The sequence below is a fragment of the Nycticebus coucang genome, chromosome 22 (genome assembly GCF_027406575.1).
Source record: "Nycticebus coucang isolate mNycCou1 chromosome 22, mNycCou1.pri, whole genome shotgun sequence".
Taxonomy (NCBI): domain Eukaryota; kingdom Metazoa; phylum Chordata; class Mammalia; order Primates; family Lorisidae; genus Nycticebus; species Nycticebus coucang.
The window spans coordinates 47,510,971-47,533,547 of record NC_069801.1 but is presented as its reverse complement, the minus strand read 5'-3'; the positions used below and the strand labels follow the sequence as shown (position 1 = coordinate 47,533,547).

General features: G+C 37.7%; 1 protein-coding gene across 3 annotated transcripts in view; it reads left to right on the top strand.

The window, feature by feature from the left end:
- Nucleotides 1-22,577, top strand: part of FAF1 (Fas associated factor 1) — a 498,736-nt gene that overhangs the window by 180,011 nt on the left and 296,148 nt on the right. For all 3 annotated transcript variants that reach the window (XM_053575767.1, XM_053575768.1, XM_053575766.1), the window contains 2 exons: nucleotides 12,048-12,139; nucleotides 20,190-20,281. In XM_053575767.1, coding sequence (XP_053431742.1) covers nucleotides 12,048-12,139; nucleotides 20,190-20,281 — 184 coding nt within the window. The remainder of the gene's footprint in view (nucleotides 1-12,047; nucleotides 12,140-20,189; nucleotides 20,282-22,577) is intronic.

Here is a 22,577-nt window from a genome sequence, read left to right as displayed (position 1 = left end):
GTGATTGTCAAAAACAATCCATTTTTCATCAAGTGTAACAATATGGTGTCAAAATGGTTCACGTTTCATGTTTCTGTCATCACAACAAAGAAAGGCAAGCCTTGCGATGATTTCTATGCTCATACTCATTTAAATCACACAGAACCCATCTCTGTCCAGCTTCTTAAACCTTCTGTTGTTACACTTTTGAGAATCACTGTTCTAGATCCACTTTTCAAAAATCTTGTAAAGATGTCTCAAAAGAATCAACCTGATATACCCCAAATTTAAGTGCCTGCCATAATAAACTTCTACACTCCTTAAGGCCAACCATTAAGTCCAGACACTCATTAATGTAATTTTCATAATGTAAAAAATCAGTAGACATGAGAAGTAGTAACATGTGATTCATAACCCAAAGAAAAATTAGAAAATAAAAATATGTCTATAAATGGAAAAGATAATGGAATTAGCAGAGGATTTAAAAACAAGTCTTATAAATACATTTAAGAATTCTAGGAAATTGCCGTGCCTGTGGCTCAGTCGGTAAGGCGCCAGCCCCATATACTGAGGGTGACGGGTTCAAGCCCGGCCCCGGCTGAACTGCAACCAAAAAATAGCTGGGCATTGTGGCGGGCGCCTGTAGTCCCAGCTACTCGGGAGGCTGAGGCAAGAGAATCACTTAAGCCCAGGAGTTGGAGGTTGCTGTGAGCTGTGTGATGCCATGGCACTCTACCGAGGACCATAAAGTGAGACTCTGTCTCTACAAAAAAAAAAAAAAGAATTCTAGGAAATCAAGAATTTAATGAGGAAATTACTGAAAAATATTGAAAAATAACAAAATGAAAATTCTGATGCTAAAAATAGAAGTTGTACAATTAAAATTTTCCTCTGATAGATTTGATTATTCATGAAAAGGTCAGTGAATCTGAAGCATAGTGATGAAAACAATGCAAACTGAAGCACACACAGCAAAACTACTGCGGGTCAGGGAGTTGGGAGGTAAGAATAGAGTCTAAGTGACTTGCAGGTAAACATAAAATGGAATAAGGTGTGATTAGAGATGCCAAATATAGGCTGAGCAAGGTGGCTCACACTTATAATCCCAGCACTCTGGGAGGCCCAGGCGGGTGGATTGCCTGAGCTCACAGGTTCAAGACCAGCCTGAGCCAGAGTGAGACGTCATCTCTAAAAATAGCTGGGCATTGTGGCCAGACGTTGTGGTGGGTGCCTGAACTCAGGAGGCTGAGGCAAGAGAATTGCTTAAGTCCAAGAGTTTGGGGTTGCTGTGAGTTGACATGACAGCAACAAAGTGAGACTCTGTCTAAAAAAAAAAAAAAAAAGGCCTCCAAATAGAGGGTAACATGGAAAAGGGAAAGTTTTATAGAAAGAATAGCCTAATCCTAGCCAAATTTGATGAAAACTTATAAACTCACAAATCTAAGAAGCTCTGTAACAAAACCCAGCAGTAACTTAAAGGAAACTACATTATAATCAAATTGCAGGAAATCAGTGGAAGAAAAATTGTAAAAGCAGCCAGACATAAGGAAACAAAAACACATTTAAGGCCGGGCATGGTGGCTCATGCCTATAATCCTAGCACTCTGGGAGGCTGAGGGCAGAGGATCACTTGAGTTCGGAAGTTGGAGAGCAGCCTGAGTATGACTGAGACCCCATCTCTAAAAATAGATGGGCATTGTGGCTGGCACCTGTAGTCCCAGGTACTTGGCAGGGTGAAGCAGGAGGATCATTTGAACCCAGGAGTTTGAGGTTACTGTGAGCTAGGCTGACACCAGACACTCTAGCCTAGGCAACAGAGTAAGACTCTTATCTTAAACAAAACAAATCAAAACACATTTTATATAGTGAAAGAGAGGTTTAAAAATGTAACTAGTCTTTTTATCAGAAGCAATGCAAACCAGGAGACAATGCACTGATATTTTTAAATGCTGAAGGAATAAAATGTTAATCTGATCCTATGTCCAGCAATGTAGACTAAAGATATTTTTCAGATTAAAAAAAGCTACAAGAGATGTTCATGGTTGAACAAAAATGATACTTGGGCTCGGCGCTTATAGCACAGTGGATATGGTGCCAGCCACATACGGGGAAGTTGGCGGGTTCGAACCTGGCCCAGGCCAGCTAACCAACAATGACAGCTGCAACAAAAAATAGCCAGGTGTGTGGCAGGAGTCTGTAGTCCTAGCTACTTGGGAGGCTGAGGCAGGAGGATTGCTTTAGCACAAGAGTTTGAGGTTGTTACAAGAGTTTGAGGTCGCTATGAGCTATGACAACATGGCACTCTACCACGGGTGACAAAGTGAGACTGTCTCAAAAAAATTTTTTTTTTTCTTGAAATGATAATCGATGTGTTAAAGTAGAAATGATAACAGTGTATTGTAGCATTTATAAAGTATGTCTAAGTACAGGCATGACAGCAATAATGCAAAAACAGGAAAGGGGAGTGGAAGTATACTGTTGTAAGACAAAGTTCTCTCTTAATTGAAGGTAGGCTGTGTTGAGTTAAAACTGCATGATGTAAACCTTAAAGCAGTCACTAAAACAGTGAATATAGACAATGGTTATTAAGCCAAGGGTTGAGATGAAATGGAATAATAAAAAAATAAAAAATGGGGTGGCGCCTGTGGCTCAGTGGGTAGGGCGCTGGCCCCATATACTGAGGGTGGCCGGTTCAAACCCTGCCGTGGTCAAACTGCAACAAAAAATAGCCGGGTGTTGTGGTGGGTGCCTGTAGTCCCAGTCACTCAGGAGGCTGAGGCAGGAGAATGCCTAAGCCCAAGAGTTGGAGGTTGCTGTGACTGTATAATGCCACGGCACTCTACCAAGGGCGATAAAGTGAGACTCTGTCTCTACAAAAAAATAAAAATAAAAAATAAATAAAAACTGAGGCAAGAGAATCGCTTAAGCCCAAGAGTTGGAGGCTGCTGTGAGCCGTGTGACGCCACGGCACTCTACCTGAGGGCGGTACAGTGAGACTCTGTCTCTACAAAAAAATAAATAAATAAATAAATAAATAAATAAAAAATGCAAATGAAGGCTGAAGAGATGGTAGCAGATATAAAAAATCAGGACCAACAGAAATCATAGTAAGACCATATAGATAATTATAATAAATGTAAATGATCTCACATTCTAATTAGAAGGTAGAGAATGATAGACTGAATAAAAGAGAGAAAACCATTTATGTGATGTTTATAAGAAACATACTTTACATATAAAATATAAGCATTGAGGGCGGCGCCTGTGGCTCAAGGAGTAGGGCACCGGCCCCATATACCGGAGGTGGTGGGTTCAGATCCAGCTCCGGCCAAAAACCGCAAAAAAAAAAAAAGCATTGAGAAATAAAAATGAAAAAGAAATTAAAAGTAAAATAAAAATAAAAAAGAAAAATATCCATGAAAATCATAATCATTATAAGCCGAAGGGGCTACGTTAATATTAGGTAAACTAGACTCTGGACAAATATTATGAGGGATAAATGGGGATGTTTCATGATGATGAAAATACCAACTCATCAAGAACACAGGTATCGTAAATGTGTATAAGCTACATCTCTTGTAGCTTTTGTTCATCTGAAATATGAGAAAGGAAAGACTGATAGAACTGAAATGAGAAATGGACAGATCCACAATTCTAGATGGAGCTTACAACTGGCTGTCTTATAGAAATGTTCAGAACAACATAGAAAATCTGCATAACATAGAAACCAAATTGACATATTTGAAATTTATATAGCACTCCTCATAAAAACAGTATATGACGTTCTTTTCATGTATGGTTGATATACTCATTAAGGTATTAGATGGTAGATAATATGCTATGTCATAAAACAAGTCACAAAAAATTTTAAAAATCACCTGAGACATGTTCTCTCACAATAATGGAATTAAGTTAGAAAGCAAAAGAATCTGGAAAATCCCAAAATATTTGGAAACTAAACCACATAGTCCTAAATAAACCACAAATCAAATAAAAAGTCATTAGGGAAATTAGAAAATATTTTGAACTGAATTATGATGAAAACATGGTATATCAACCTTTAATACCAACAAGTTAGTATTGAGAGGGAAACTTAAGGTTTAAATGCTTATTTACAGAAGAAGAAATTTGTAAAAACAGTGATTAAAGCTTTTACCTAAGATGTAGGAAAAGTCTTCACTTCCACTGCCAACCAAGATGGAATAACAGGAAACAGATTGGCCTTCACTCCTATAAGAACTAAAAAATTCACTCGGAGGCTCAAAGGGAACAAGTCTAGAGGTAGTGTCTGTTCCTACCAGCTAGATTGGAAAACTTTATAATTCATGGGGCTTTAGTGTTTCTTCAGTAGTGGAGAATGATTAGCCTTAGATTAAATATTGTTCAGGTATTGACTAACTTTTTTTGTGTGTGTGTGGTTTTTGGCTGGGGCTAGGTTTGAACCCGCTACCTCCGGCACATGGGACCGGTGCCCTACTTCTTGAGCCACAGGCGCCGCCCTGACTAACATATTTTAACAGCAAAACCGGAACAAAGTTCGGGAATATTTACAAAAATACAAAAATATCCAGTATCCAACAATATAAAATTCACACTGTCCAGACATTTAGGAAAACCTGGCCATAATGAGGAGAGAAATCAATCAAAACCAACCCAGATCTACTGCAGATGTTAGAATGAACAGGTAATGACCTTAAAATAGTTACTATAACTGTATTGCCTATCTTCAAAAAGGGAAAAAGATTTAACATGACAAATCATTCAAAATATGAAAATGTCACAAATTGAGCATCCAGAGATGGAGACTGATATCTGAGATGAAAAGCATACCAGATGAGGTAACAGCAGCTTTCTTGATACGGAAGGAAAGAGATCGGTGAACTTGAAGATGCCAGAGTAGAAACCACTTTGGAAACCACTTTTGCATTTTCTTATTACAAACGTAAAAATATACTGGCTATTCCTCTCCTAGTACATAATCTAGAGAAATGAAAGCATATGTCCATCAAAGACATGTACATTATTGATTATAGTAACTTTGTAATAGCCCAAACAGGAAACAATCCCAAATGTATATTTAACAGTAGACATATAAGTAAATTACTGAATATTCATACAATGGAATACTTAGAAATAAAAGGAGTGGATAATTGTTACAAGCAACAACGTGAAGGAATCTTCATTTATTTTGAGTGAAATAAGCCAGATAAAATTATATAAAATTCTAGAAAATCCATACTAATTCATAGTTATAGAAATGAAATTAGTGATTCTCTAGGGAAGAAGCTGGGCATGGTATAGAGGAATTACCAAAGAGAGGGCACAAGGAAACCTTTGGAGGATGATGAATAAATTCATAACCACGATTATAGTAATGGTTTTTTTGTCGAATATAATTGTCATAACTTATCGACTTACAGATTTTAAATACGCACAATTTATTTTATGTCAGCTATATCTCAATAAGGCTGTTAAGAAATTTATTAGAAAAGCAAATCAAATGCAGAGCAAGTATAGAAAGAAAATAATATGAGTAAGAGCAGAAATCAATAAAATAGAAAATGGCAGTAGAGAAGTAGATAAAGTGAATAAAACCCAAAGCTATGTTTGAGAAGATTAATAAAATCAATAATTCTTTTGCTAGTGTACACAAGAACAGAAAACACAAGTTATTCATACTGGAAATGAAAGAGGTGCCTATAGACATTGCATGTACTCATAAGGCCATATTAAGAACAAACTTACACCAGTAAATTAAACAGCTACATGAAACTTAAAAGATTAGAAACAGTTTTTGTTTTTTTTGCAGTTTTGGCCAGGGCTAGGCTTGAACCCGCCACCCCTGGTTTGTGGGGCCGGCACCATCCTCCTTGAGCCACAGGCGCCACCCTGGAAACAGTTTTTTAAAGGCACACATTACCACACCCACAGAAGAAAAAAATCTGAATAGCTTTGTATCAAACATGTAAGTTGAGCTGACAATCAAAACTTTCCCACAAAGAAAACTCCAAGCCCATATGGCTTCACTGGTAAATTCTATCTAATATTTAAGGAAGAAGTATTACTACTCCTTCACAAAATAGAGGTGAAACATGTCCTAATTCATTTTATGAAGCCAGCATTACCCTTATACCAAAATCCAACAAAGATATTGCAGGAAAAGAAAGTATTTCATACAACCATAGAGGCTAAAAGTCTTAAAAGTTTGCAAATTGAATCCAGTCAAATATAATAAATTATATGCATATGTATATATATACTTCATGGCCAAGTAGGCTTTGTCCCTCAAATATGAGACTTGTTTAACAGCTTTGTTATCCATCACTATGATTCACTATACTAGTACTATAAATGAGAAAATTCATTTGATCATTTCAATAGTTGGATAAAAAAGCATTTGACGGTATTCAACATCTATTTTATGTTTTAGAAAAACAAAACTTGGCCAGGTATGGTGGTTCACACCTATAATCCTAGCACTCTGGGAGGCTGAGGCAGGATGATCTCTTAAGCTCAGGAGTTCAAAACCAGCCTGAGCAAGAGTGAGACCGAGACCCTATCTCTACTAAAAATGAAAAAATTAGCTGGGTATGGTGGTGCTTATCTGTACTCCCAGCTACTTGGGAGTCTGAGGCAAGAGGATTGCTTGAGCCCAAGAGTTTGAGGTTGCTGTGACCTATGATAACTCTATGGCAACACTAGCTTGGGCAATGGAGTGAGACTCTGTCTCAAAAAAAATACAATTAAATAAACGAAAAAACAAAACTTGCAGCAAATAGTAATAGAAGGGAACTTTGCGAACTGGATAAAGGACATTGCTCAAGAACCTTAAACTAACATACTACTTTATATTTCCTTCCTTAGATCAAAACCAAAACTAGGGCCACTTAACACCACTATTCAGCACTTTATGGGAGAAGAAGAACAAATAGCCAATAAGCACACAAAAAAAATGCTCTGTGGCGTTAGTTATCATTAGTCATCAGGGAATTCAAATTGAAGCCAGAAGGAGAACCCAGCCTTCAGAATTTATACACATTGTAAGGGCTAAAGTTAAAAATTGACTGAAAATTCCAGTTGTTATCAGTGACAAGAAGCAACAGGAATAAAAGGTGGTACAATCACTTTGGAAAACAGTTTGGCAGTTTTATACTACCTTGCGATTTCATTCTTATTTACTTAAGAGAAATCAACACAAGCAAGTATGTTCACAAAAGGGTTCAAATAATGTTCATAGTGGCTTTAAACAGAACCCAAATATCCATCAACTGGTAAATAGATAAAGAAATTGTACTATTAATGTGTATTAGTTATTTTTTGCTGTGTAATAAGGTTACCCAAAATTTAATGGTATAAAAAAAACATCTCACGGCGTACCTGTAGGATAGGAATTCAACCATAAGTGGTATTTTATAAACTGAAATCAGTATGTCCTCTCAAGAGTGAACTAAGATCTAGTTCTAAGACCACTTGTGGTTGCTGACGGAATTCATTATCCGTGAGCTGTTGAACTAGGGGGCTCAGAGCAAGGTGGACAGCTCAGTCTTTTGTAGTGAAACTCAGAAGTGACATCCCATCACCTTTACTGCATTTTAAAAATTTTATTCTTTCTTCCTTCCTCTTCTCCTTCCCTTTTCTCTTACTTTTACCTTTACCTTACGTCACTTCTTTCAAGAGACAGGGTCTTGTTCTCTGACCAAAGTGGAGTGCAGTGGTGCAATCATAGTTTACTCCAACCTGGAACTCCTGATCTCAAGTGATGCTCTTTCGTTAGCCTCCTTTGTAGCTAGGACGGGTGTGAGCCACCAAACCTAGCCTAAATTTATTCTTTAGAGGTCAGTAATCTAGGTATAGCCCATATTCAAGGGAGGAGATTATAAAGGGTATTAATATCAGGAGGCAGAGATCATTGGAAGTCATTTTAGAAATTACCTACCACATCATGTAATAGAATAGTACCTAGTAATGAAACACAGTTATTATAGTGGTACATGGAAAAACATGGATGGGTCTCAAAAACATTATGCAAAGGAAGACGCAGACTAATCTTTAGGATGAGAAAGAGGATCACTGGTTGGAGCAAGGTCAGGCTTTTTTCCTTAGGGATATGAGCTTTTTATATGGAAAATGTTCTTTATCTTGATTGTGTTTATATTTGTCAAAATTCACAAATAAAAGGCAGGGCGTGGTACCTCACGTCTGTAATCCTAGCACTTTGGGAGGCCAAGGCAGGTGGTTTGCCTGAGTTCATAGGTTCAAGACCAGCACTGAGCAAGTGCAAGACCCAATCTCTTAAAAAAAAAAAAAGTAGCCAGGACTGTGGTGGGTGTCTGTAGCCCCAGCTTAGTTGGGAGGCTGAGGCAAGAAAATCTTTTGAGTCCAAGAATTTGAGGTTGCTGTGAGCTATGACACCACAGGACTCTACCAAGGGTGACAGAATGAAACTTTGTCTCAAAACCCCCCAAAACAAAAAAAAACCCTCACAAATAAATTTTATTGTATGCAAACTATAAGTTAATCTTTAAAAGGGGGTGGTTATATTCAATAATCTGTTCTTGATCTGCGTATCTTTGCAATTTTCCAAGTAACATGTAGAAGGTACTTTAGTGGTGATGCCCTTTTGATAGGCAGGTGCTTGCTATGTTCTAACACTTCACTCCCCCAAATTATTTCGAATATCCTAGAAATAATACCTGTTGTTAATTGAGAACCTATGCTGGCCAGGTACTATGCTAGACACTTATGTGTACATTACTTCATTAATTGTAATAAGAATACAAATCAAAATAACCAACATTTTTTTGAATTTGTTAGTCTGTATTAGGAAGTCTGCAAAACATTTTCATGACTTATGTCATTTAATACAGCAACCCAATGAAGTGTTGGTACTGCATGCTTCTGTTTGCTATCATGATTCTGATTTTGTTTGCTATTCCATTCCGCTTGTGGAAGAAAAGGCTATTTGTCTTCCTTGTCTTATGCTTTGCTCAGGCTTCCTGCAAAGAGTAATCAGGACTTTAAGTTAAAATTTCCTCTCTCTCTTTTTCTTTTCATTTAAGAAACTTAAAGGAAGGCTAAAAGTGTTTTCAGGAGTATAAGAGGGAGTTGTCAGGTGGAGATAAGTTTTTAAGAGGAAAGCACTGGGAAGACTTGCAAATTTATAAACTCAGTTCCAAACAAGTACAGCTCCATAGCACAAACAAAAGGCAATGTTTATATGTAGGGGGTCTGACAATAAAGTTTGTGAACTTGGGCGGCACCTGTGGCTCAGTCGGTAAGGCGCCAGCCCCATATACCAAGGGTGACGGGTTCAAACCTGGCCCCGGCCAAACTGCAACCAACCAAAAAATAGCTGGGTGCTGTGGCAGGCACCTGTAGTCCCAGCTACTCGGGAGGCTGAGGCAAGAGAATGCTTAAGCCCAGGAGTTGGAGGTTGCTGTGAGCTGTGTGAGGCCACGGCACTCTACCGAGGGCCATAAAGTGAGACCCTGTCTCTACAAAAACAAAACAAAACAAAACAAGTTTGTGAACTTGCCACCATGAGCTTACATTGGGAGCACTATACAAACAATTTGGTAAGGTTTCATAACCTTGGTGTATTAGTGTCTCACAATGGTGTTTGTGTCAACCTGTAGTAGTGTCTTGGTATGTTGATTGGCATTCATTATTATTATTATTTTCTTTTTTTTTTGAGACAGAACCTCAAGCTGTCACCCTGGGTAGAGTGCCATGGCATCACAGCTTACAGGAACTTCCAACTCCTGGGCTCAAGCGAGTCTCCTGCCTCCGCCTCCCAAGTAGCTGGGACTACAGGCACCTGCCACAACACCCAGCTATTTTTTTTGGTTGCAGCCATCATTGTTGTTTGGCGGGCCCAGGCTGGATTCAAATCTACCAGCTCAGGTGTATGTGGCTGGCGCCTTAGCCACTTGAGCCACAGGCACCGAGCCGGTGTTCATTATTATTGTTGGGTATTTTGTGTGCTGTTGTGAGAATGTCAGGGCTTGAATTGGAGCAATGAACAAACATATATAAATTTCTTACTACTAAAAAATAAATTTTTAGTATGAATGGCAGGAGTGAAAGTGAAATCAGGGACATGTTACTTCAAGTTTATGAGGATAATGCCATGAATAAAATGGCAGCATACAAATGGATTGAACGAGTAATAAGGAGAACTGATAAAAAATCACAAAAATTCACCAAACTGTGCTTCAAAATCATCACCTGACTATGAGAAACATAGATCAAGTAAACATCAATAGAGAAAGAGGAAAGTATTAACTGAAAATTGTGGCCAACAACTCATGGCTCTTGCATTGTGACAGTGCACCAGCTCACATGGCACTGTCTGAGGGAGTTTTTAGCTAGTCTGTATCGTAACTTCCTCCCTGCTGAGTTGATCTGGGGACATTTTTCTTTACCTGAAGATAAAGGATATATTGAAAGGAAGACATTTTGATGACATTCAGGACTTCAAGGGTAATATGACAACAGCTTTAGTAGCCATTCCAGAAGAGGAGTTCCAAAATTTCTTTGAAGGGTGGACTAGGTGCTGGCATCAGTGCATAGCTTCCTAAGGGGAATTCTCTGGCGATGACCATAGTAATATTCAGCAGTGACATATGTAGCACTTTTTCTAGGATGAGTTTGTGAACTTATTTGTCAGATCTCATATTTAGTATAAAAAGTATGGCTTTCCTTTCTATTATTTCTATAAACAGAATGATCCTTTATCAACAATGATGTTTTTGAAGGCCAAGGTTGATTAAAATTTGTACTACTATGGATATAATGTTGAACCAGAATTATTTTTATGATGATTAATCACTGTTCAAAGTGCTGAGACCAGACTTATTTTTATGATGGATAATCACTATCCAAAGTGCTCAGAGGAGAATTTTCTTGGGGAAAGTAAAAAATGTCACTGAGACCATGAATGATTAGATTGTAGCATTGCTTGCTTAGACAGCTGTGTTGCCATGGAACTTGTATAGCATAAGTTTTTCTATCCTTCTTTTCCTTTGTCAGCAAAGGAATTACTTTTCTTCTTTACAAAACATAATCAGGCTTTTTTGTAATCTAAAATTACAGACTAGTAGCAACCTAACATAAAGCAGATATATGAAAGATTATACATTCTAATTCGATGTCTGTTTAAAATAATATAGTACCATAAATCAACTAATTAATTTATAAGAGGCCTGATTCCTAAAAAGAATTTCTGGAGCACTGAGAAATTGTGAGCTATTCCTCATGAGCATTGTGTCCATTTTTCCTTTTTTACCTTTCTGTATTCACCAAACTTAGTGTCCTAGCCTATTTTTGGTTTAGCTGCCCTTCACAGCCCAGCTATATTTCAAGTTAGGCTTAGGCTTCCTCTTCCTCACAAAACCTTTTCTGGCTGTTTGATCCAGCATAATTCCCCCCACTCCCCCTTTTTTGAAATTCTTTTGCTTTTTTCTTTAATAGAATTTAAATTATCTTCTAGGTAATATGTATTCAGCTTTATTTATTTGATTAATGTGTAATCTCTGTTCATCCTCTGATCCTAGGACTAGACAAAGATAGGTAATGTTATTCTCCATTTTATAGATGTAGAAATAAAAATAGTCAAGTTATTTGATTTCCCCCAAATCAAACTTCAACCCATATTTTCATTCCCTATACTATAATGCCTTAGGTTGTATACTTTATTTGCTACTCGTATCTTATGTTGAGCATACAATAGGGATTGTTGGTTGATTAGTCTGAAATAGATTGTCAGTGTTCAAACCCCCAATGACTAATAGCTATTTCCTTTATAAAGTCATGCTTTAAAAAAAATTAGCTACATAATTAACTACTTAATTGGGAAATGTTTTATCATAATTAATGTTGAAGCCTGAGTTCTTCAAAGGGGCAACATGTTGTTTAATCAGGGAGACTTGAAGTTTGGACTACTGAAATGTTTTTACTCTTCGTTGGACAAATGTCGTGTGTACAAATATTCGTGGTAGCCCTAAATGTAGACAAGTGTTGAACGTGTTATTTTGTTAGTAATATTTGGTCTCCTCTTTTTTATACAGGAGAGATTAAGCAGATTCTAGAAAATGAGCTTCAGATACCTATGTCTAAAATGCTGTTAAAAGGCTGGAAGACCGGGGATGTAGAAGACAGTGTAAGTTTCTTCATTACTTAGAAATAAAAGTAAATTAAGTTATATAATTGGCTAAATGATATATAAAAATTGGTTTTAATTAATGTTCCATATGACAGAATAGATTTGGCAATAGTAATTTTATTTAAGGAATCACCTGCAATGTTTTTTAAGCTGAAGCATTTTCATGCTAAACCAGTAACATATTTAAAAGAGTTAAGTATGTAAATGAAAACACAATATGATATGCTTTTCCCATTTCTAAATTTTATTTTTTTTATTTTTTATTTTTTGTAGAGACAGAGTCTCACTTTATGGCCCTCGGTAGAGGGCTGTGGCGTCACAGCTCACAGCAACCTCCAACTCCTGGGCTTAGGCGATTCTCCTGTCTCAGCCTCCTGAGTAGCTGGGACTACAGGCGCCCGCCACAACACCCAGCTATTTTTTGGTGGCAGTTCAGCCGGGGCTGGGTTTGCCGGGTTTGAACCCGCCACCCTCCGTATATGGGTCCGGCGCCCTACTGACTGAGCCACAGGCGCTGCCCCTGAATTTTTGTTTTTAATTGTTGGGGATTCATTGAGGGTACAATAAGCCAGGTTACATGATTGCATTTATTAGGTAAAGTCCCTCTTGCAATCATGTCTTGCTCCCAAAAGGTGTGGCACACCAAGGCCCCACCCCCCTCCCTCCTTCCCTCTCTCTATTCTTCCTTTCCCCACCCCTCCCTCCTTCTTTCTCTCTCTGCTCTCCCTATTCCTAAATTTTATAGGAGTTTGGCACTCTTTTGAGAGTTTTTACTTTTTGCTCAAACCTCTTAGGGTCTCAGTGAGTGCCTTAGAATAATAATTTAATGAACAATTACATATTGGCCTGAATGAAGTCATGTACATATATACATACATATACATACATACATTTATATATATGTATGCTAAGAACTGATTATGGAACAAAAATAATAGGTAATGTTTATACTTAGGGATCTTTTTTGACTGGATGTGGTAGCTCATGTCTGTAATCTTAGCACTCTAGGAGGCCAAAACAGGTGAATTGGTTGAGCTCAGGAGTGTGAGACCATCTTGAGCAAGAACGAGATCCTGTCTACGAAAATAGAAAATACTAGCTGGGTATGGTAGCACATGCCTATAGTCCCAGCTACTTAGAAGGCTGGGGCAGAGGGATTGCTCATGCCCAAGAACTTGAGGTTGCTGTGAGCTATGATATTATAGCACTCTACACAGAGCGGCACAGTGAGACTTTGTCTCAAACAAACAAAATAAAGGCTCGGTGCCTATAGCTCAGCAGCTAGGGGCACTGGCCACATACGCTGGGGCTTGTGGGTTTGAACCCAGCCTGGACCTGCCAAACAACAATGACAACTACAACAACCACAACAAAAATAGCTGGGCATTGTGGAGGTCGCCTGTAGTGTCCCAGCTACTTGGGAGGCTGAGGCAAGAGAATCACTTAAGCCCAAGAGTTTGAGGTTGCTGTGAGCTATGACACCAGGGCACTCTAGCCAGGGTGGCAAAGTGAGACTCTGTCTATAAATAAATAAATGGTAATAAAATAAAATTTGGAGAATTGTTAAATGGTAAGAATCCTTCTTTTTTTACTTGGATCATAGCAGGTCATGGAATGAGTTATATTTTAAGAATTTTAAGAACTGAGGTAAGTAACAGCCTTGGTTATAAAATATTTCAGGAGGAATAGAAATTAGCTCTAAAGTTTTAGATGTTTGAGCTAGAAATAATAATAAAATCTTTTTTTTTACTACCCTGTCTCCCCGAAAATAAGACATCCTCCGAAAATAAGACCTACTTACAGGAAAGATAAGACGTCTCCAGAAAATAAGACCTAGCGCATCTTTGGGAGCACACCTTAATTATTTTCGGGGAAACAGGGTAGTTACTAGTCATTATTTTCATTAGGCATAAACTTAGAATCTTCAACTTCAGTTCTTAATTGTGAATGGCTTCTGTGGACATTGTGCTTGTAAGTTTACTTACATATGAATTCGTTTGAAATACAGAGGTTCTGAGTATTTCAATATTTATGACAATTTTCGATTGAGAAGATATTAGTAAGTTTAGATACAAGGTAGTGATGTGCTATGTATAAGTCAGCAAACTTTTTCTGTGCAGAGCTAGGTAGTAACTATTTTAGGCATTGTGCTCCATACACTCTCTGTTGTAGCTACTCACTTCTGCTGTTGTAGTGTGAAAGCAGCCATAGACAAAATGCAAGCATAACCATGTTTCAAATTTAACTTTATTTCTGGACACAGAAATTTGAATTTTATACGGTTTTATGTGTCATGAAATATTGTTCCTTTGATTTATTTTTCTAAGCATTAAAAAATGTAAAAACCATTCTTAACTTACACCTATACATATGGGTGGCGCCTGTGGCTCAAGGAGTAGGGCACTGGTCCCATATGCCGGAAGTGGCGGGTTCAAACCCAGCCTTGGCCAAAACCACAAAAAAACAAAAAAAAAAACAAAAAAAAAACTTACACCTATACATAAACAGACCATGGGACAAATCCAGGAACAGGCTAGATTTGTCTCACAGGTCATAGTTTGCTGCATGATTGTTCTGATTGATGCATGATTAAAAATTTTGAAAAGTGGTGAGTAAATCAACAGCCTTGACAGAAGTAGAACACCAAAATGAATTCCTTTGTGTAGCTATGTTATTTGTTCATTCATTCATTCATTGTGAAACCTCTGGGTACCACTCAAATTTGCATGACATTTTTGGAAGGCCCTCCCCTCCCCTATCCTTTCCTCCCCTCACCTCACAGCAACCTCAAACTTTTGGGCTTAATCAATCTTCTTGCTTCTGCGTCCCAAGTAGGTGGAACTACAGGCGCACACCACAACACCACCAGGCTAGTTTTTTCTATTTTTAGTAGAGATGGGGTTTTGCTCTTTCTCAGGTAGGTCTTGAACTCCTAAGCTCAGGCGATCCACCCATCTTGTCCTCCAGAGTGCTAGGATTACAGGCCTGAGCCACTATGCCAGGCCCATGTATGCCATTAATTTATTTTCTGATTGTCTTCAAGTTTGTATTTCCAGTCTATACTTCTATGAATTTACATATCCGAATCAGTAATCAATTTTTGGACTTGCATATTTTGTTGACATTTCAAATTTAACATGTTTAAAATGTGATTCATGATTTTCCCTCCTATGTTATTTCTGTACTTATTTTCCCCAATAAAGGGGAGTGCTATATGCCATTGCTAAATCCAAAATGCCATCATCAGTCTTTTCCCAATTTTAATACCTGTAGAGTCTATCTCCAGAATATATCTTAACCATGGCCAGTTTTCAATATTTCTATTGCAACTGCCTAATTTAGACCATTAGCATCTCTTGACTGATCCACAATGAAGTGTCATTATTGATGTGTCACTTTTCCTTCATGGGTTCTTCTAATTCATTCTCCACATAGTAGCCAGAGAGATCTTTTTAAAACATGAACTATATTACTCTCCTGGTAAAACATAGCTTTTTATTGAGCTTTATATAAAATTTAGACTTCTTACCATAGATTAAAATATGTTACATTATTTACCCTCTACAGCCTCATCTTGAGCCTTTCTTACCCTCACTTTCCATGCTGCAGCCATAGAAACCTCATTGTAAATCTTTAATAGGTTCACTCTCTGTACATCTTTACCTGACAGATGCTATTCAACTGTCTGAAATGCTTTACCCTGAATTCTTCACATGGATGGCTCTTTTTCATCCTTCAAGTCTCAGCTACCTTCTCCAACAAGGCCTCTGTGTCTAATTTGGTTCTCATCCCATCATTCTCCATCACAGCAGCATGAATAAAGGGACCATATCTGTTTCAGCATTGTATGTCCAGTGGCTGGTATAATAGGTCAAATAAATGTTCATAGAATGAATGAATGCGTGAGTAAATGACATAAAGTGTCCATTTTTTTAATTCCTGCCATGTGTGGTTTGACAGGGCAGATGTAATAGAAAATCTTTTTGGATAGTGGCATGGCAGAAAGATGGTAATGACTTGGTCAAATGGTAAGACTAAGCATTTATCAGTAGTTCACAAAGCAAAATACTGAAAGATAAAAATAATTTTCCTATGTGTGTGTGTTTTGTTTGCATGTTAACTTTACAGAAATAATACATTAATTTCAAAAGGATGCCACATATTTGACATAAAGTTTCAGGACTTAAGTGTATCCTGATAGATTATGAAGATATGGGAGATTGCCTATTGCAGTGGTTTCTTCAAACCACGGATCACAAACCATTAGTGGATTGTGAAGCCAATTGAATGGGTTATAGCCAGCATTAAAAAAAAAAAAAAGGTAAAAACTACAGTGTTTTTCAAATAATAATGGTAACAGTGTATTTCTTTTTATTTAATGCATAACTAATATGAGTGAAGAATTAATCTCAATAACCTTGGTGTAAGACTGTGCACTTACTAAGATGGGCCTCTCATGGAGGGGTCAAAAATAAGTTCTTATTCTTTCTACATTTGGGTAAGACTGCTCCTGTAGGCATTCTTGCCTCCCTCTGTAGGGTTAAGAACGATTTTTAGATATCTACCCCTCCTTGGTCTCTTAACACTTTCAGCCTTGCAATTACTATTTGCTTTGATTCAGCTAGGACTAATTTCATTATGCCTTTCCCTCTATTTATGCCCATCACTGCATGGAGTCCAAAATTCCCAGATTGCCCCTCCTTCAAATCTCCATAGTCTCTGCACATTCCATACCTATCTCTATTCTTTTCTTCTCTAAAATGTTTGAAACCTTTTTTGCTATTCCCTGTGGAATTAATTCCTTATTATCAAAATTCCTTATGTTGTCAGCCTCTTTCCTATACATTCCCTTTGCTGTCTTCCTTTGACTGAAATCTATTTTCCTGAGGACATTGTTTCTCCGTAGCCTTCTCGGTGTTAGTTGTTTTTCTCTGTCAACCCTTGTGCCACTGGAAGAAATGGTAAAATATATCTCTTCATTGTTGCTCATTTTTACTTTCAGAGCTCTGTCTTTCCTTTCTAAATTTTCTTCATCTTTAAATTTCATGTCAAGGCTGGGCATGGTGGCTCACACCTTTAATCCTAGAACTCAGGGAGGCCAAGGCAGGTGGATTGCTTGAGCTCACAAGTTTGAGACCAGCTGAGCAAAAGACCCCATCGCTACTAAAACAGAAAACCTGAGGCAAGAGGATTGCTTGAGCCCAAGAGTTGGAGCTGTGAGCTATGACTCCACAACATTCTACCCAGGGCGACAGTTTGAGACTCTGCCTCAAAATAAATAAATGAATGAGTGAATGAATAAATTTCTTGTTAAAAGATTAAATCATTGTTGTCATTTCCCCTATTTTCTGATTATTTTTAATTCCTGGTTTATAATTGATTCCTGCTTTAATTGATAGTCATTTTAATATCTTCATAAATAATTCCAGTACCTTGGCCTCTTAGTTCCTGGAACTTCTTTCTCCCTTACAAAGATCTTTTTCTCTACCCTACCTCTGCTATATTCAAATCTTTATTTCATGCTTCTCATTTCTGCTCACCATGCCTCATCTTTCTAGTTTGCTTCTTTTGGTATCCTAATTCCAACAATCCTTCAGCTCTACTTAAATTCCAATCCATTGTTTTTACCTTCTTTTCATGATCATTACTTCTTTCATGGTCTTCCTTCCTTTCTCTATGTTAAATTCCACAGTGAATCATCATAATCACTTTTCTTGTGTATACTCTCAACTCTTGGTTCAAGGTCCCTGCTTGATGAAAATTCTTACTTGGTGAAATCTAACTTTGTGCCTCACAGCTAAGTGTGATTAGAGATTAAAAAAAAAATCATAGTGATTAATATATCTTTAAATTCATGACCATTATCTTCAGAGAACCCCTAAATGCTCCCAGTTCAGAGAGTTCCTTACCTACATCTTACCCACATAATTTTCTTTCTTTTCTATTACTCTAATGTCCAAACTCCTATCTAAGACCAAAGCTCTATTTTTCTCTGGATTACAAGCTCCATCTCTTCTTGAATATTCAGGGACTTCACTCTAATTCTTCTCTCTCCTGTGTCACCAATATTTTCCTCTAGTATTACCATTAACATTTAAACATGATGTTATTTCTTCCATCTGGGGTGGGGAACTCTTTATCCCAACTCCCCCTCCAGCAATGGCTCCCTTTCTATAGTCCCCTTGATAACAAAACTTCTCATGAATATATGTTTTTATTTGACTTCTCCAATTCCTGGTTCCTCCCGTTTTATTGAGCCCTGTCTAAGCTCTAAGCTAATCTTGTCTAGATCACCAATCACACTAAATTCAGTGATGATCTTATCCAGATTCATGTCTTTTAAATGTCATTTATATGCACTCTAAATTTTATATCTCTGATTTATATCTCTATCCCAGACATGTCCCCTGATTACTGGTTGGTATTTCTACCTGCTTACTTATCTTCTCCACTTGAATGTCTAATTAACATTTCAAACTTAGCTTGTCTAACATGGAGGTCTTCATTTGTAGTCTTCCCCATATCAGTTGATAGCAACTTCACCCTTCTAATTTTAGTCCAAAATTTAGACTAGTTTGTATCTGGTTTGTCCGGAAATCCTTGTGGTGCTGTCTTCAAAATATATCCAGAATCCAATGCTTTCACATCTTTTCTGCTTCCATCACAGCGTCTTAAGCTGCCATTAGTCGTATTTTAGTTTCTTTCTTTAGCCTGCTCTATTCTTCTGCCCTCCTCTTTCAACTTCTTTCCCATATATTCTCAACACAGCTGCCACTGTGATCCCTTTAAAGTATGAGTCTAATCTTGTCATTTCAGTAGCTTCTCTCTTCATTCAGAGTGGAAGTCCTTACATTAGCATAAATAGCTCCACACATTTCCTGTCCCACCCTTATCTCTCTGACCTATCTCCTGCCAGTGCTTACTTGGCTACAGATTCTCTGCATACCTTCTTGATCCTTAAACATTTTGCATTGACAGTTTCCTGAGCCTGAAATGTTCTTTCTGTGTATTTTTGATGGTTTGTTTCCTCCACCTTTAAGTTTTTTGTTCAAATATTACATTCTCCAAGTGAGATCACCCTGTTCATCCTATTTAAAATTGCAAAGCTCTCTACAGCACATTGTTTAGCACTCCTTCCCTGCTTGATGTTTAGTAAAAACAATTATCACTAATTTTCAGCTATATAGGGTTACTTATTTTATTTATTTCTAATAAAATGTAAGCTCCATATGATCAGAGATTTTATCTTAGGCTATTCTGTTCACTGCTATGTCCTCAGTGGCTAACGTAGTCCTGGCACAGCGTAGTGGGTGGCTCAGTAAGTATTTGTTGAAAAAGTTTATGTCTTAGCTTACAGTGTAGAGATGTAAAATGTACTCGTTAATGTGTATTGCTGTTAAAAAAACTTTGATGTACTTGAAGTTTTTATCATCAAGTTGAGAGCTTTGAAATGTGTTAATATATGAGTTTTGTAGCAAATAAATGAAATGTTTTTACAGTTATCAAGATAGTAGGTCACAAGTAAAAGTAGTTCATTCATTCAAATTGAGAGCTTTCACAAAAAAGATAGAGTTAAGAATAAAGTGACCCAAGTAATACTAAAGTCCTTATCAAGTTACTTAACTTTCTCAGGCTGCATCTCCTCATCTATAAAATCATTGGCTTCAGGTACTTTCTATGATTTTTTTCAAGGTCTAATCATCTCTGAAAACCTGCATTGCTAATTTTTTCATTAATGACCCTGAAATGAAGTACATATTAGTGGTAGGGATGTACTTCTTCAGTGAAGAAATTAATAAGTTCCAACCTTGTTCCTATCTATTTGTGTCTCTTCATGAGCGCTAGAATTTCTATATTAACAATCAGATTTATGCTAATTTATGATACATGGGAGAAGTAAGGTTAGATTCAGCACTTCTTTTGCATTGCCTGTTTGAGAAATTATCAAAAGATGAAAAGTCAGACTACAAACTTGCCAATTTTTAAGAACTGTAGGAAAAGGTTAATAATGGACAGTCAACGTGGATTTTTTGTTTTACTTTTTCAGACGATCCTAAAATCGCTTCACTTGCCAAAAAACAACAGTCTTTATGTTCTTACACCAGACTTGCCACCACCTTCATCATCTGGTCACGCTGGGTAAGGTGTTTACTTTTCCTGAGAATCTGAAATGAGAAGTTTGATTGTTAAATTGCTGTAAGCTATATATAAACATCAAAATTAAATCAAAGTCTTCTTGAAACTTTAACATACCAACTGCCATTAAGTATATCAATTTTCAAACTATTTGGTCTAGCAGTTTGTTTATTTTAGCGGTGGAATATTCTTATCCAAAGAGAAAACTCTAATATGTGAAAAATAGTCAAATGGTACTATTTGATTTATGATCATTTTGATAGTACATTACACAGATAATTCTATAATTAAATGATATTATTTAATCATAGACATGGAACTATTTAATCAAATGGTACTATTTGATTCTGTGATCTCTTTGATAGTACAGGTAATTCTGTGATTAAAGGAGAAGGTTTAGAATTGGGGGGAAAAGAAAGTGTAAATGGAACCACAGTCTCTCTTGCTCTTGAAAAGACATACCTTTGAGGAGAATTCATTGGGCTCTGCAGAATAAAACTTGTTAGAAGTTTTTTATTAAGATATTTTTTTTCTGGGCTCGGCACCCATAGCACAGTGGTTACAGCGCCAGCGAAATACACTGGGGCTGGTGGGTTTGAAACGGCCCGGGCTTGCCAAACAACAGTGACAACTACAAAAAAAAAAAAATAGCTGGGCGTTGTGGGAGGCGCCTGTAGTCCCAGCTAATTGGGAGGCTGAGGCAAGAGAATTGCTTAAGCCCAAGAGTTTGAGGTTGCTGTGAGCTGTGAGGCCATGGCACTCTACCAAGGGCGACATAGTGACACTCTATCTCAAAAACAAAAACATCTTTTTTCTGGCCAGCTGCAGTGTCTCACTCCTGCAATCCTACCACTGTGGGAGGCAGATGCAGGTGGATAGCTTGAGCTCAGGAGTTGGATCCAGCCTGAGCAAGAGCAAGACCCCCATCTGTAAAACTAGCTGGCGTGGTGGCTGGTGGGTGTAGTCCTAGCTATTCGAGAGGCTGAGGCAAGAGGATCTCTTGAGCCTGAGAGTTTGAGCTTGCTGTGTGGTATGATGCCATGGCATTCTACCAAGGGTGACAGAGTAAGACTCTGTCTCAAAAAAAAAAACAAGAACTAACAATTATATTTGATCGTTTGCTAATAGTTTGTTTTGGGTTAAGAATTTAAAGATTTCTTGGATTGCTTTTTATCTTTTGCAATGTTTAGATTATATATTAATGGGAAGTGGAATTTGCACGCTATTACAAAATTACAGACTACAGACTTGTAGTCCATATGTTTAGTAATGTCAATATAAACTTCAGATGAGATTGAGTTAAACAAAGAGTTATAGTTCTGTATCTTGTCAGGTAGAACATTATTTTGTAGGTTAGTTAACAAAGTGTAATCACTGTCATATAATATATAATCCACATAATTAAAAGCAGATAGGAGACATCATTGTTTATAATCTTTTGCTTTCCGGGGACATGATTAAATGGATTTAGCACAATGTCTTCTTGGGCTAATGAAAATGTTCTTCATTGCCATGTGGCTGACCTTAGTTTGATCGCCAGTCACTCAATCCCTAGACAAGCAGAGGCCTTCAGTAGTATCGTTGATAACACAGTGTTTATTGGAGAATGAATACGTCACATAACATTAAAGCAGTTTTTCTAATTGGCCTTGTAGATTTTTTTTTTTTTTTTGAGAGACAGAGTCTCACTTTATGGCCCTCGGTAGAGTGCCGTGGCATCACACAGCTCACAGCAACCTCCAACTCCTGGGCTTAGGCTATTCTTCTGCCTCAGCCTCCCAAGTAGCTGGGACTACAGGCGCCTGCCACAACGCCAAGCCTTGTAGATTTTTATTAAGTTATAATGATGCTATTTCTTGTGTTGAAACAGTAAGAAAGAAAAATTCAAAGGCAAACAAAAGACGGAGTGGGGGGCCGTGCCTGTGGCTCAGTCGGTAAGGCGCCGGCCCCATATACCGAGGGTGGCTGGTTCAAACCCGGTCCTGGCTGAACTGCAACCAAAAAATAGCTGGGCGTTGTGGCAGGCGCCTGTAGTCCCAGCTACTCGGGAGGCTGAGGCAAGAGAATCCCTTAAGCCCGGAGTTGGAGGTTGCTGTGAGCTGTATGATGCCATGGCACTCTACCAAGGGCCATAAAGTGAAACTCCGTCTCTACCAAAAAAAAAGGAAAAGAAAAGTAATATGATTATAATTCCTTTCTCCTGGCAAAGAAATCAAGATATAATGAGAAAAAATTAGATTCCAGTCCCAAGTTAGCCTAAGGCCTTAGGTTTTTCATTTATAAAACGGGAAGCATGTTT